Here is a 17,074-nt window from a genome sequence, read left to right as displayed (position 1 = left end):
GGTCCTTGAGCAAGGCCCTTCACCCTCTCTACCCCCAGGGTGCACCTGCAATGGCTGCCCACCACTCCTGGCATGTGTTCTCACTGTCAGTGTGTGTGTTTAATCACTAGTGTGTGTGTGTGTGTGTGTGTTAACTGCACGGATGGGTTAAAGGCGGAGGCCAAATTCCAATGTCCAGCACTTATGGTGAACCTGGTCATGGTGTCTAAACACCCTAATGTGAACACAGCAGTGATGTGAACACAGCAATGATGTAAACGCAGCGCAAATCAGCTAAATTATTACATTAGTGTGTAATAAACATTTCGCCCTATTTGGGCGTCCTGGGATAATTAACGAGATTTTCTGACCTTTGACCCCTCCTGCAATCCCAGATAACCACTGTGCCCCTCCGGATGTGACGGGTCTGTCCGAGCGCTCGCTGCATGGGGAGCGTTCACAGGTAGCGTCGGTCAGAGGGCTTAGCCGCGGATACACGCACACCAGCAGCACCATGGAAACGGCTGACGGTGAGTGCCCGCATCACACCCTGTAGCCACGGCAACAGAGCACTTTCCCCTGTGACACGCGCATGCATCACAGCCAATCGGCTGTCAGCGAGGAAAACTTTCACTTCCTGTCAGCAACAGGACTTCATTTCAAACTCAGTCTGCACACACACACACACACAGATTCATGGCTACGTTCACTCCTGTGACTCATATCAGTGAATGTAAGCCATAAATCAGCTCAGATTTCTGCATATTTGGTTTTATTTCACAGTGTCTGACATCAGAGCGTGTTCATTTCTTACATTTATATCACTTTGTTGTATTTTGTAAGCAGTATTTTAGGGGATTTTGTGTGTGTGTGTGGTAGAGTGAATAGGTTGGAGGTGTTTTGAGTTCTGTGGTGAATGTAAATTGGATCTGATAGAAATATAAAGACAAAAATACAGAAAAATAGAATCTTACTTACATACAGATACAAATAAGATCACATACAAATAGAAATAAATAAATATTAAATGCAGAGAGTGGTTAAGTAGCCGTGCAGTGTAGATAAGTACAACAGGTACATAATAAAGTGACATCTAGGTACGAAGTATAGTATATTAGTGGTTGGAAAAATGGTGTATCATGACATTTATCACAATAATTTAATACACAAAATGCCAAAATGCATCAGTAAAAGCTGATTCTTGTTTTCTAAAAAAAACACTATTCAAATATTATCCTATACTTAGTACAGTGACATATAGCCCAAACGTGTTGCACTTAATCCCATTAAACAGGACTAATTACACTCTCTGGAATAAAATGTGTTTGTTGAGTTTTGACGATATCCAGGATATGAAAAGTGTATTGAGTATTACGATAACAAAAGTTATCACGATACAATAAAATATTGTCATATTATCCACCCCTAAAGAATATACATACATGCTTTTAATATTTTGTTAATATTTCTAAATGAGTACCTGAATACTTGCTCCCAAAGGCACTCTTATAAATACCCGTATAGAAACCTGTTGTTCTTATTATTGTTTTTGTTGTTGTTGATGATGATGTTATATATTCAGTTGCTAATTATTTAAATATCTCCTACTGATTCTTCTAATTAAGCGATTCAGACACATGCGGTTGTCTTACAGCGCTGACATTATAAACTGTGCCTTGATTAATTGCTGTGTATGGTGTGCCCTTATGTCAGTAATTTCTGGTCTGTGATCTGCCATATTAGACTATAACCAACCTCAATGAACACTCCTATACTCAAGAATATGAGATATTAGTCTATACACACCTCAATAAATAGGGGATATTAGTCCATAAACACCTCGATAAACACTCCTATACACTAGAATATGAGATATTAGTCCATAAACACCTCAATAAACACTCCTATACACTAGAAAAGAGATATTAGTCCATAAACACCCTCAATAAACATTCCTATACACTAGAATATGAGATATTAGTCCATAAACACCTCAATAAACACTCCTCTACACTAGAATAGGAGATATTAGTCCATAAACACCTCAATAAACACTCCTCTACACTAGAGTTGGAGATATTAGTCCTTAAGCACCCCAATAAACTCTCCTATACACTAGAATAGGAGATATTAGTCCATAAACACCTTAATAAACACTCCTATACACTAGAATAGGAGATATTCATGAATAAACACCCCAATAAACACTCCTCTATACTAGAATAGGAGATATTAGTCCATAGACACCCTCAGTAAACACTCATATACACTAGAACATGAGATATTAGTCCATAAACACCACAATAAACACTCCTATATACTAGAATAGGAGATATTAGTCCATAAACACCTCAATAAACACTCCTCTACACTAGAATAGGAGATATTCGTCCATAAACACCCCAATAAACACTCCTCTATACTAGAATAGGAGATATTAGTCCATAGACACCCTCAGTAAACATTCATATACACTAGAATATGAGATATTAGTCCATAAACACCACAATAAACACTCCTATATACTAGAATAGGAGATATTCGTCCATAAACACCTCAATAAACACTCCTCTACACTAGAATAGGAGATATTAGTCCATAGACACCCTCAGTAAACACTCATATACACTAGAACATGAGAAATTAGTCCATAAACACCACAATAAACACTCCTATATACTAAAATAGGAGATATTAGTCCATAAACACCTCAATAAACACTCCTATACACTAGAATATGAGATATTAGTCCATAAACACCTCAATAAACACTCCTATATACTAGAATAGGAGATATTTGTCCATAAACACCTCAATAAACACTCCTACATACTAGAATAGGAGTTATTAGTCCATAAACACCTCAATAAACACTCCTATATACTAGAATAGGAGATATTTGTCCATAAACACCTCAATAAACACTCCTATACACTAGAATAGGAGATATTAGTCCATAAACACCCTCAATAAACACTCCTATACACTAGAATAGGAGATATTTGTCCATAAACTGTGCAATAAACACTCATATACACTAGAATAGGAGATAGTAGTCTATAGACACCTCAATAAACACTCATATACACTAGAATAGGAGATATTAGTCCATAAACACCCTCAATAAACACTCCTATACACTAGAATAGGAGATATTAGTCCATAAACACCCTCAATAAACACTCCTATACACTAGAATAGGAGATATTAGTCCATAAACACCCTCAATAAACACTCCTATACACTAGAATAGGAGATATTAGTCCATAAACACCCTCAATAAACACTCCTATACACTAGAATAGGAGATATTTGTCCATAAACTGTGCAATAAACACTCATATACACTAGAATAGGAGATAGTAGTCTATAGACACCTCAATAAACACTCATATACACTAGAATAGGAGATATTAGTCCATAAACACCCTCAATAAACACTCCTATACACTAGAATAGGAGATATTAGTCCATAAACACCCTCAATAAACACTCCTATACACTAGAATAGGAGATATTAGTCCATAAACACCCTCAATAAACACTCCTATACACTAGAATAGGAGATATTAGTCCATAAACACCCTCAATAAACACTCCTATACACTAGAATAGGAGATATTTGTCCATAAACTGTGCAATAAACACTCATATACACTAGAATAGGAGATAGTAGTCTATAGACACCTCAATAAACACTCATATACACTAGAATAGAATATATTAGTGGAACTAGTGGAGAACACAACAAGCACCTGGTTGGATGTCAGTCATTTTGCCACTGTCTATTGGTCATTTCTTTTACCAATTGATTTTATTCAGTTATCAGTACATTATTTATTGAGAAACTGCTATGAAACAAATGTGGGTGTTGTGTAATTGTGTAAGTGTGGGCCCACATACAGACCTTTAGAGTCTGTCTGGTTTAAAAATGTATACAATGAACTTTATTAGTTTAATTAGAGAATGGAAAACCCGCTGAATTACAGTCGGCCTTGGACTAAGATCACCCATCATTCCCTGAATATCATTGTGTTCATCCTCACTCTCTCTCCTCCAGGCAGTGATGCAGGTGATGGCGGAGCCATTGATGGTATTTATACACGTTTATTAAATCTCCCTTTTTCCCTGCAGTGTTCCTGTGCCTGTGTGTCACTCTCACTTTCACACTCCCGGTCCAGGTGACCTCAGGCTCCGCACAGTTACGTGTTTTTTTCCTGTTTTACCACATCAGGCGCAAAACATTATCAATAACTATCCCTCATGAGCTGAGACAAGCGTGTTTGAGCAGGAAATCACACACATACCACCACACACTGCCTGCTAACAGTTTGAGGATACTTTATAATGTCGCTGAGTTAATAAAAAACAAAATTGCAAAAAAGCAAAGCATAACTCTGATGTTATATATATATATATATATATATATATATATATATATGTATATAAAGTGCTGCTTAAAACTGTAGTAAGTGTGTCTATCTGTAATTAACTCTATATAACATTTGAATAAACCCAATTAAACATAAAGTCAGTGGTCAGTGAGAGCGTCTACCTGTAATTAACTCTATATAACATTAGAATAAACCCAAATAAACATAAAGTCAGTGGTCAGTGAGAGTGTCTACCTGTAATTAACTCTATATAACATTTGAATAAACCCAAATAAACAAAGTCAGTGGTCAGTGAGAGTGTCTACCTGTAATTAACTCTATATAACATTAGAAGAAACCCAAATAAACATAAAGTCAGTGGTCAGTGAGTGTCTACCTGTAATTAACTCTATATAACATTAGAATAAACCCAAATAAACATAGTCAGTGGTCAGTGAGAGTGTCTACCTGTAATTAACTCTATATAGCATTAGAATAAACCCAAATAAACATAAAGTCAGTGGTCAGTGAGAGTGTCTACCTGTAATTAACTCTATATAACATTAGAATAAACCCAATTAAACATAAAGTCAGTGGTCAGTGAGAGTGTCTACCTGTAATTAACTCTATATAGCATTAGAATAAACCCAAATAAACATAAAGTCAGTGGTCAGTGAGAGTGTCTACCTGTAATTAACTCTATATAACATTTGAATAAACCCAATTAAACATAAAGTCAGTGGTCAGTAAGAGTGTCTACCTGTAATTAACTCTATATAACATTAGAAGAAACCCAAATAAACATAAAGTCAGTGGTCAGTGAGAGTGTCTACCTGTAATTAACTCTATATAACATTAGAAAAAAACAAATAAACATAAAGTCAGTGGTCAGTGAGAGTGTCTACCTGTAATTAACTCTATATAGCATTAGAATAAACCCAAATAAACATAAAGTCAGTGGTCAGTGAGAGTGTCTACCTGTAATTAACTCTATATAACATTTGAATAAACCCAATTAAACATAAAGTCAGTGGTCAGTGAGACTGTCTACCTGTAATTAACTCTATATAACATTAGAATAAACCCAAATAAACATAAAGTCAGTGGTCAGTGAGAGTGTCTACCTGTAATTAACTCTATATAACATTAGAATAAACCCAAATAAACATAAAGTCAGTGGTCAGTGAGAGTGTCTACCTGTAATTAACTCTATATAACATTAGAAAAAAACAAATAAACATAAAGTCAGTGGTCAGTGAGAGTGTCTACCTGTAATTAACTCTATATAACATTAGAAACCCCAAATAAACATAAAGTCAGTGGTCAGTGAGAGTGTCTACCTGTAATTAACTCTATATAGCATTAGAATAAACCCAAATAAACATAAAGTCAGTGGTCAGTGAGAGTGTCTACCTGTAATTAACTCTATATAACATTTGAATAAACCCAATTAAACATAAAGTCAGTGGTCAGTGAGACTGTCTACCTGTAATTAACTCTATATAACATTAGAATAAACCCAAATAAACATAAAGTCAGTGGTCAGTGAGAGTGTCTACCTGTAATTAACTCTATATAACATTAGAAAAAAACAAATAAACATAAAGTCAGTGGTCAGTGAGAGTGTCTACCTGTAATTAACTATATAACATTAGAAAAAACTCAAATAAACATAAAGTCAGTGGTCAGTGAGAGTGTCTACCTGTAAAAATCTTTTATATTAATTATATTTTTATATTTTGAGTTCAGTAGATAAACATTGCTGGTGTATTTAAATATGAGGAGGTGTGTCTCTCCTCTCAGGATGTGACTTATTTTAACAGAAATATGACAGCGTAGGAAAACATGTTGAAAAGCGAAATATCCTCAGACGTCTGACAGGCAGTGTAACTGTGCACAGCCTGGGACGGGGACTGGATGTGTGCCTTGTAATAAGCCTGTGTGTCCACTCTGCACACCTTGTGGTCACAGTGTTGTTGCTTTAGACTGATGGACAGTGTGTTGTAAGTGTCTTGTATTCAGATATGTCTGTGTTGGTGCCAGTGTATGTAGATTAAGACTAATCTCACATTTAACTTCATAGGGATCACTTTGTGTTTTCTGTACTGTTTAAATGTAGTTATGTAAATACAATTCCCACCACAAATATTGGTACCCCTTATAAGCAGGAATAATTACTTATATAATTGTTTATTTATTTTTCTTTTGTTTTGTTTTGTTTAAAGTATTAACAATAATCTAACTTATATTTAATGTGCTGTGATTATATACAGGACAGCGACAATCTATACAATGTATCAGTTTATAGTCTATACACTGTAGCAGTGTATAGTGTATACTGCGCAGCAGTGTATAGTGTTTTTTAGTGTAGTGTATATAGTGTAGCAGTATATAATCTATACAGCACAGTAGTGTATAGTGTTTGCTGCACAGCAGTGTATAGTGTATTCATCATAGCAGTGTATAGTGTATATAGTGTAGCAGTGTATAATGTATACTGCACAGCAGTGTATCGTGTTTATGGTGTAGCAGTGTATAGTGTATATAGTGTAGCAGTGTATAATGTATATAGTGTAGCAATGTATAATGTATACTGCACAGCAGTGTTTCATGTTTATGGTGTAGCAGTTTATAGTGTATATAGTGTAGCAGTGTATAATGTATACAGCACAGCAGTGTATCGTGTATATGGTATAGCAGTTTATAGTGTATATAGTGTAGCAGTGTATAATGTATACTGCACAGCAGTGTTTCATGTTTATGGTGTAGCAGTGTATAGTGTATATAGTGTAGCAGTGTATAATGTATACTGCACAGCAGTGTATCATGTTTATGGTGTAGCAGTTTATAGTGTATATAGTGTAGCAGTGTATAATGTATATAGTGTAGCAATGTATAATGTATACAGCACAGCAGTGTATCATGTTTACGGTGTAGCAGTTTATAGTGTATATAGTGTAGCAGTGTATAATGTATACAGCACAGCAGTGTATCATGTTTACGGTGTAGCAGTATATAGTGTAGCAGTGTATAATGTATACTGCACAGCAGTGTATCATGTTTACGGTGTAGCAGTTTATAGTGTATATAGTGTAGCAGTGTATAATGTATACAGCACAGCAGTGTATCGTGTATATGGTATAGCAGTGTATAGTGTATATAGTGTAGCAGTTTATAATGTATACTGCACAGCAGTGTTTCATGTTTATGGTGTAGCAGTGTATAGTGTATATAGTGTAGCAGTGTATAATGTATACTGCACAGCAGTGTATCATGTTTATGGTGTAGCAGTTTATAGTGTATATAGTGTAGCAGTGTATAATGTATACTGCACAGCAGTGTATCGTGTATATGGTATAGCAGTTTATAGTGTATATAGTGTAGCAGTTTATAATGTATACTGCACAGCAGTGTATCATGTTTACGGTGTAGCAGTTTATAGTGTATATAGTGTAGCAGTGTATAATGTATACTGCACAGCAGTGTATCATGTTTACGGTGTAGCAGTTTATAGTGTATATAGTGTAGCAGTGTATAATGTATACTGCACAGCAGTGTATCATGTTTACGGTGTAGCAGTATATAGTGTAGCAGTGTATAATGTATACTGCACAGCAGTGTATCATGTTTACGGTGTAGCAGTTTATAGTGTATATAGTGTAGCAGTGTATAATGTATACTGCACAGCAGTGTATCATGTTTACGGTGTAGCAGTATATAGTGTAGCAGTGTATAATGTATACTGCACAGCAGTGTATCATGTTTACGGTGTAGCAGTATATAGTGTAGCAGTGTATAATGTATACTGCACAGCAGTGTATCATGTTTACGGTGTAGCAGTTTATAGTGTATATAGTGTAGCAGTGTATAATGTATACTGCACAGCAGTGTATCATGTTTACGGTGTAGCAGTATATAGTGTAGCAGTGTATAATGTATACTGCACAGCAGTGTATCATGTTTACGGTGTAGCAGTTTATAGTGTATATAGTGTAGCAGTGTATAATGTATACTGCACAGCAGTGTATCATGTTTACTGTGTAGCAGTGTATCGTATATATGGTATAGCAGTGTATAGTGTATATAGTGTAGCAGTGTATAATGTATATAGTGTTATTGTATATCCTGTTTGTAGTGTGTACGTTAGTGTGTAAAATATAATGGTAAAGCTGGTTATAGTGTATGGTGTATACAGTATAGATGTTTATAGTGTATATTACAGCAGTTCACAGTGATATAATGTAGTATAGCGCTACAGTCGTAAATGTGGGGCTGGCACCCAGTGTATAGTGGGAGCTTTATTGGGATGTTCGTAATGGGACTCAGTCGTATTGAGCAGCAGGATGGATCGTGGCAGGTGTTTAGGATGTGTGTTATTTTGATCAGGCAGTGACGGATTCCTCCTGCAGCGCTGTCAGGAGTTACAGAGCTGATGAACAGCGTTTAACTAATGTTATTAAACGCTGCGGAGTGACGTGGAGCTCATGTTCTTGGCTTCCACTGTCTGTTGGGTTACCATGGTAACTGTGAACCATTGCATTTATTTATTTTTTGGCTTATGAAATCTCTTGATGTGTATGAATGTGATGGGGTGGGGGTGTGTGTGAGTGACATGCAGTGTCAAATGATTATGGTAGAGCTCCATTGATTAGCGTATTAGCGATGCGGTTTCCACGAACAGGTATAACACAACAGGAAAGTTAGAGTGTGGGTGTGTGTTGATACATGCCTGTTTTTGTGTTTATATATATGTGTGTGTGTGTGTATGTGTGTGGTGGGGGTGGGGTTTGACCCACTCTGCATGTCCAAATGTATGTGGACACCTCTTCTAATGCATGAATGCATTCATCTACTTTAAGGGTGTGTTTATACTGGTCAACTAAAACGAACCCTGGTGCGATTGCTCTGTTAATGTGAACGCTGGCTTTTGGCCCACTCCACCAGCGCCACGCCCTCCGCATCTACCCACTTTAATCAGGGTTAAGTCTCCGTGCAGACCTGCCCACATTTCTGCGAAGATTTAGGGCATGTTGTGTGTCGCCTTGCTCGGCTCAAAGCGCACAAATGTCATGTACTGAGTCTCTTAATTAATCATGGGTGTGTTTTTTTGGGGGGCGTAACATGCAGTAATAAACCAATCAGCGTGTCTCTCACCGCCGATCCCTTTAAGAGCCAAGTGCGGTCAGACTGACCTTGGCAGGTTGCTATTTTAATGGTGTAAAGCGTGGGGGGGGGGGAGTGGGTACGAGCACCGGGCTGCACGCGCCTGTGTTGACAATTCACTGCCGAGATAGCAACGAACGTCTGACTGTTGACGACCGTCTGTCTAGACTGTTTTCAGTCAGTGGAGCTCCTGCTGTGTTTTCCGCTGCCGAGATACACAGCAATACTCCAGAAACTGACCTGAACACCCCTCATTTCGAGACCACCATGCCCATCAGTGTAGATATATTCACAAGCAGCGCTGCTGTTTAAACCACGCCGGCAGAGAGAGTTAAGATAGATAGACTGTTGACGGGGTGGAAGATAGTAGCGAGCATCCTTCTGTCTGATGCTTTATTCAGCGGGGCTGTGTCCCAAACCACACGCTGCCACACTAACACTGAGTGTTTCCAAACTACCAATAAAGTAAAGATGTGTGTGAGTGGGGATGCAGCCACAGTATGTCTTTCCGTGGCAATTAATGAATTCCGTTATTAAAATTGCTGTTTAATACTGATGTGTGATTTAATAAGCCAGGTTTTTAAGGGTCCCGGGGGTCTGCAGTTCACCTGCAGTATAATTATTCCTTCTCGCTTTTATAAGCAGCCAGTGAACTATTCACCCGTGCTCTGCTTCTCCCAATGAGAGATATTACCCACCTGCTTCAACCCATAAACTTCCTGGATGTTTGCCTGCTATGACCACTAGTCTAGAGGGGTATAAAGCCCCCCAGCATTGAGAAGCTGTGGAGCAGTGGAAGAAGAGCTGTGTTCTTTGGAATTATGGTGGTGGAGCTCCATCCAGTACGTTTGGGATGAGTTGTTGATGATGAGGTCTGGTGGTGATCATCATCCGTCATCCTGACCTCACTAAGGCTCTTGTCGCTGAATACAAATATCAAATCCTCACAGCAAAATCTAGTAGAAAGTCTTCTTCTCTGGACAGTAGAGACAGTTCCTCCAACAAAAGCAGGATCAGCTCTGTTTAATACCATTGATTTTAGAAGAAACAATGAATGTGCAAGTGTCCAAATACTGTCAATACTTGTCAATATTGTATGTTGTAAGTAATGAGGGTCTGAAATATGGATCTCTAAAATATGAGTTAGCTCTGTGGGTGGTGTTAAGTTTAGCTAACATGAATTATATTAATTAAACACAGTATATGAGTAATTAATAAGTCATAAGTACTAAGGTGGTGTTAAGTTTAGCTAACATGAATTATATTAATTAAACACAGTATATGAGTAATTAATAAGTCATAAGTACTAAGGTGGTGTTAATTTTAGCTAACATTAATTATATTAATTAAACACAGTATATGAGTAATTAATAAGTCCTAAGTACTAAATACAAAAGTACTAAGTTCTAAGGTGGTGTTAATTTTAGCTAACATTAATTATATTAATTAAACACAGTATATGAGTAATTAATAAGTCTAAATTAATTAATTAAATTTAAGTCATTAAAGTAATTAATAAATACTAAAGTACTAAGGTGGTGTTAATTTTAGCTAACATTAATTTAATTAATTACAATATATAAGTAATTAATAAGTCATAAGTACTAAGTACTTAGGTGGTGTTAATTTTAGCTAACATTAATTATATTAATTAGGCATAGTATATAAGTAATTAATAAGTCATAAGTACTAAATACTAAAGTACTAAGTACTAAGGTGATGTTAATTTTAGCTAACATTAATTATGTTAATTAAACGCTGTGTATGAGTAATTAATACATCTAAATTAATTAAATTAAAGTAATGAATAAATACTAAAGTACTAAGGTGGTGTTAACTTTAGCTAACATTAATTTAATTAATTACAATATATAAGTAATTAATAAGTCATAAGTACTAAATACTTAAGTACTAAGGTGATGTTAATTTTAGCTAACATTAATTATATTAAACGCCGTGTATGGGTAATTAATAAGTCTAAATTAATTAATTAAATTAAAGTAATTAATAAATGCTAAAGTACTAAGGTGGTGTTAATTTTGGCTAACATTAATTTAATTAATTAATTACAATATATAAGTAATTAATAAGTTATAAGTACTAAATAATAAAGTACTAAGTACTAAGGCGGTGCTAATTTTAGCTAACATTAATTATATGAATTAAACACTGTATATGAGTAATAAATATGTCTAAAGTAAAGAATTAAATTAAAGTAATTAATAAATACTAAAATACTAAGTACTAAATCTCATATATTAATACTGTTATAATCCACTGTTTATTATCTATAAGAGTGAGTCTTGAGAACGGTGCCTGCCAGCAGCTTGTTCCCAGGCAGCAGAGTCCGGTCGGTCGACTCAGAGCATCCAAGAGCACTCGGGGGGCGTGGCCACGCACTTCCAATTAACTGACCGCTACCTTTCACCTTCAAAGTGACTTTCAAGACCATCCCTCCTCCCTTTGATTGACAGGCCATTGTGTGACGCTGTCATCACCGACCCTTCATAGTGACCTGTGTCTTTTGTTTACGTATCATCCCCATTCATTTGATCTCCTCCATCCTCTCCCTCTCTCTCTCTCCCTCTCTCTCTCCCTCTGTCTGTCTGTCTCTCACCCAAAGGTGTCCCCGTGAACAGTCGTGTCTCGTCTAAAATCCAGCAGCTCTTGAACACGCTGAAGAGACCAAAGCGTCCGCCGCTGCGCGAGTTCTTCGTGGATGATTTCGAGGAGCTCCTGGATGGTAGGTTCATAATGATGTAGAGGGGGGGGCATTATGAACCTACGATCTGGACGGTTCGTTCATAATGCCCTGATGATGCTGAAGGCTGTAAATTCATGCCTGGGAAGAAACGTTTGATAAACGGTATAAAAGACACGTGTACCAGCAGTATGTCAGTTTGGTCAAAAGTTTGGACACATTAGGTGTTTTTTTTGTTTGTTTTTTTTTTTTTGTCATTTTTAATTTAAAGGTGAATAAATGCTTAATTGAATGGCAAAAAAGAGGGTTTTATAACATGCATTAATCTTTAATAATATGTTTTAAAAAGAAATCATTAAGGATTTATGAATGATTTTGGTTTTGGTTTTGGTAAACGAGGCAAAATTGACAGATATTTGTCTCGATTTTAGTGAGAACGAAAAACCTGAAGCAAACTATGAATTATTTTGAAATATGTATTTTTTTATCTATCTATCTATTCTATACTTATATAATATATATAAAAAATAATTATTATTTGTGACACATGAAACATAAATGTTTGGACATCCCCGTCCATACAGTGTTTGATCACACCAGGCTCAACCAGTACAACAGGACTGCCACATGAGCTCAACCTCTTAAAAAGCCTGTGTCCCGCCGGCAGTGCTGGAGGTGGCTAAAACCTCCAGCATTGAGCTGTGGAGCAGTGGAACCCCGTTCATTCGGGTGATGGAGCTCCATCCAATATCTTTTGTATGTTTAGTTGGAGAGGCAGAGCTAACCGTCCAAAATCTGAACCTGACCTGGACCGATGCTTTTCTGGGCCAGAATGCAATCAGATATTGGTTTATCATTCTAAAAAAGAGGCGTCCTGATTTTGGAAGAAACATTGGGTGAGCAAGTGTCCCCAAACATTTGTCCTCTTAGTGTATGCCTAAGGTATGCACTCAAGGTGACACCTTCTGAAGCTGCTTGAGAGAAGAAAAGGGTGCCTACTTAGGGAGGGAGAGCTCTTCATGAGCAGATGTGTCCAGACTGTTGACTGGTTCTGTATATGTGTCCTGCGACAGAAACTGGGGGACTGAACTGAAGACAAGAGCCATCTGTTTATTTTCCATTATTTTTTTTATTTTAAATAACATTTTTGCTTGAAGCTTGAGCTTGAAGTTCACCTTTAATCACTTTAGAGGTTTTTCTGGGCTCTTTTGTTACCATTCCTATTATCCGTCTCAAATCCATCAATTTTCCTCCTGCGGCCACGTCCAGGGAGGTTAGCTACAGTCCCATGGATCTGAAATTTCTGAATAATATGTGCAGCTGTAGTCACAGGAACATCAAGCTGCTTGGAGATGGTCCTATAACCTTTACCTTTAACATGCTTGTCTATAATGTTCTTTATAATCTCCTGTTGTCTCAAAAAAAAATTTAAATAACTTTTTTTTTGAGGCAAAAACTGCCTCGCTTCTAAACAATGTGGACTAACCTAACCTAAACCATCACAACTTCTCACTGATGCGTAAATAGCAGCTAAAACATCTACCGGAGCGTTTCTCCCAGCGCATAAATGATTAAAACCCACCCTGAATCACATTCTGGTCTCATTTAGTGTCAGTGAAGGGCAGGTAACGCTCAGCCGGAGGGCTGATTTAGGCTTCCTGCGTCTGTAACCCACTAATTCACTCTGAGAATGTTGAATCAGACGGAATAAATCTAAAACTAGACCCATATTTAAAGGCTGTCACTGTAATGTGTGTGTGTGTGTGTGTGTGTTATAAACAGTGTGTGTGTGCATGCATGCATGTCTATCGTCGCTGTTGAACACCAATCTTGTATCTCAGCATTTAATCGAATAAAAAAAATTGACCAATAGAAAGGCAAATGATCCAAAATGGCTTTTTACCTTTTTCCATCGACTTTGTTGGCATTTTGGAGATACAAGGTTTTTGTTCCAACAGCGACGATATGTGTAGGGTGTGGTATAGGTTGTACATGTATAGTGTAAGCTGTGTGTGTGTGTGGGGCAGTTTGCGTAGTAGTGTGTAGTGTGAATAGGTTATGTGTAGATACCATATATAGTGCGTGTGTGTGTGTGTGTGTGTGTTTGTGTGTGTGTGTGTGTGTGTGTGTGTGTATGGGTGAGTCAAGCTAAATGCTGCATTCTAATACACTCTAATATAAAAGGTGTGTGTGTGTGTGTGTGTGACCATTTGCAGTAGTATGTCTGGACACTTTATGAGGGTCCAGGGAATACAGACATACACAGACACACACAAACACAATCCCACTGACCGCCCCCCCCCCCATTTTTTCCAGAATTGACCCTGACCCATTGTTTTTCAGGGCCGGAATGCAATCAGATATTCACAGCTATGTTCAAAACTCTAGGATTTAGAGTGTATGAGGGGCCAGGGAAAACAGACATACACAAATGCAATCCCACGGACCACCCCCTTGTGTGTTGAGTGGAAGAGCAACAGTTTTGCACTGATTGGAGCTCTGGAGGCTTTGGTGGGGTCTTGGTCGTGGTCCATGATGCAGGGTTTGGGACGGAGGGTTTAGGGTATGCGTGTTGGGTATCTGAGGGTATGGGCAACAGAGAGCACCGATACTGTGCAGCTTACTGATGCCCTACTATTATTATTATTATTTTTACATTTTTATTTAATTGTTATTATTATTATTATTATTATTGTTATTATTATCATTATTATGTTTTAATATTTATTTATTATTAATAATTTTGCAAATCAGACATTTACACAACCAATAAAAGCCATTATTACCATTAAACAGATATTTAAGGAACTTTTAGCACTTTCCATGTTTCCATGTGCTGTTTTTCTGTTTCAGCAGCTTGTTTAAAGGAAACACTGAATTTTAGCATCTTTTTACGCAGAGACGAGAACCTGAATGTGAAATTTGCAGCTGAAGCACTTTTTCTTTCTATTATTATTCTATTATTCTATTATTATTCTATTATTACTATTTTCTTTTTCTTTTTTTAAACCTCTGAAATGTGAATTTAAACACCAGTTAAAAGCTGTTCGGTCAATCTTAGCCAGATCACACTCCCCTACCTGCTTGTGTTTCTGCAATATGGCCATTTTGCAGTTTCTCAACCAGTGAACGCTGCTCTTTCAAGCTTAATAGATCTGATTTGGGATAAAATATTAAATAATTCAGCCTATAAAAAGTGAAACACTGTAAATATCAGGATTTTTAGCCATTGATTATTGAAGTCAGAGTTGATATCGGTACTCGGTACGCAGATACTTAAAAAAGCTAGTATCGACATTGGTGGTATCGGTGCGTCCCTAGTGTACAATATAGCCTTTAGGGTTGATAGTGTAGGTAGGTGGACAGTAGGGCTGCCCAGTATATCATTCCAGCATCATCACACGCACAGCAGTCCCCATGCAACTGTTCTGCTGTTTGATATAAAAGGAACATTAACACCGTTCCCATTTTTACAGCATGTTTACGATCATGCTGGTGTCATGTGATCGGGGGAGTCGTATCTGCTGGGAATTTAAAATGACTGAAATTGGATGGGGGTGTAGAGGTGTTGGATGTAGAGCAGGTGGAATATGGTACACGGTCTAGGGTGTATAGTCTAGTGGTGTAAGGCTTAGGGTGCATTGTGTAGGATTTAGTAGGGTCAGTGGTTCTGGATATGGGGCAAATAGTGTTAAGTATAGGGTATATGGCATTGGGTTGAATGAATGTGGTGTAGGGTTTAGGGTAGAAGGTAGGGCTGGGCGATATGGAAAAAAATGATATTACGATATTCATCAGGATAGACGTGAAAGATCAGTAGTGCTGGATTTTTAAAAACTACCATTCAAAGACTCAGTGATGAGTGCTTTATCCGGTCAAAACAGACTAATTAATTAATTAATTAAAAATATATAATCATGATACAATAAAATATCGTCATATCGCCCAGCTCTAGTGTGAGGGTATATAATGTTGGGGTATATAATATTGTAGTACTGGGCTCAGTCACTCTGCAGTGTCATTACCTGCCACTCAAAATAAATCAGGTCTGTTCTCTCCTTTCTCTGCACACCCCCATCTCTTATTCGCCCAACACACACACACACACACACACACACACACACACACACAGCATCTACTTGTTTACAGCTTTGCTGCATCTCATCTCATCTCATCGCGGGGACACATAAGTCACCACAGGGCAACCGACAGCTTAAAGACATCGGGCATCACTCTCTCTCTCCCCCCCTTCATCTTCAACCCCCTTTTTTTTCCTTTGCCAGCATGCATGCCTGATGTCGCCTCTCATTTAGTGCCTTCTTCTGCCAATATGTCTTCAATTTCACCTCAGAAGAGAAAAACACATGTCCTACATCCTTCATTTTGACAGGATCTTCTTCTGTAAAGGCTGCTCAGATGTATCTGCTGTATCAAAGTCATGTTTATTAAAGCTTCCTGCTCATTATTTAAGTCACGCCATGTAGAAATACTCATTTGTAAACCCATAGTGATGCTGGAGTGTCCGCGTAAATCCAGTGTTTTCATCATTTCCTTCTCTTTCCTTCAGGATTAATGAAGTGTCTGTCTGTCTAGATGACTGTCAGTGTCTTTGTCCCCTTCCCCTTCTCCCTCTCCTTCTCTCCAGTCCAGCAGCCAGACCCTAATCAGCCCAAACCTGAGGGGGTCCAGATGAGCCCCCTGCATGGAGAGCCGATGGGGGTTGTGACGAATCGGCCTCCGTCGTTGCTGGCCTCGTTGCAGCGATGGGGCACGGCACAGCCCAAAAGCCCCTGCCTGACCGCGCTGGACAATGCCGGCAAGCCCATCTACACACTCACATATGGTACGGCCATGCTCA

At 37.7% G+C, this 17,074-nt stretch overlaps 1 protein-coding gene across 9 annotated transcripts in view; it reads left to right on the top strand.

Annotated features, from left to right (window-relative positions):
* dip2a (disco-interacting protein 2 homolog A) overlaps nt 1–17,074 on the top strand; it is a 160,469-nt gene that overhangs the window by 103,021 nt on the left and 40,374 nt on the right. For 4 of the 9 annotated variants that reach the window (XM_072685382.1, XM_072685379.1, XM_072685380.1 and 1 more), the window contains exons 6-9: nt 375–509; nt 4,040–4,072; nt 12,139–12,258; nt 16,862–17,059. In XM_072685382.1, coding sequence (XP_072541483.1) covers nt 375–509; nt 4,040–4,072; nt 12,139–12,258; nt 16,862–17,059 — 486 coding nt within the window. The remainder of the gene's footprint in view (nt 1–374; nt 510–4,039; nt 4,073–12,138; nt 12,259–16,861; nt 17,060–17,074) is intronic. The other 5 variants (XM_072685383.1, XM_072685384.1, XM_072685381.1 and 2 more) reach the window with 3 other exon arrangements.

The sequence above is a fragment of the Salminus brasiliensis genome, chromosome 8, assembly GCF_030463535.1.
Source record: "Salminus brasiliensis chromosome 8, fSalBra1.hap2, whole genome shotgun sequence".
NCBI classification, from domain to species: Eukaryota; Metazoa; Chordata; class Actinopteri; order Characiformes; family Bryconidae; genus Salminus; species Salminus brasiliensis.
This window is presented reverse-complemented; position numbering and strand designations above follow the sequence as displayed.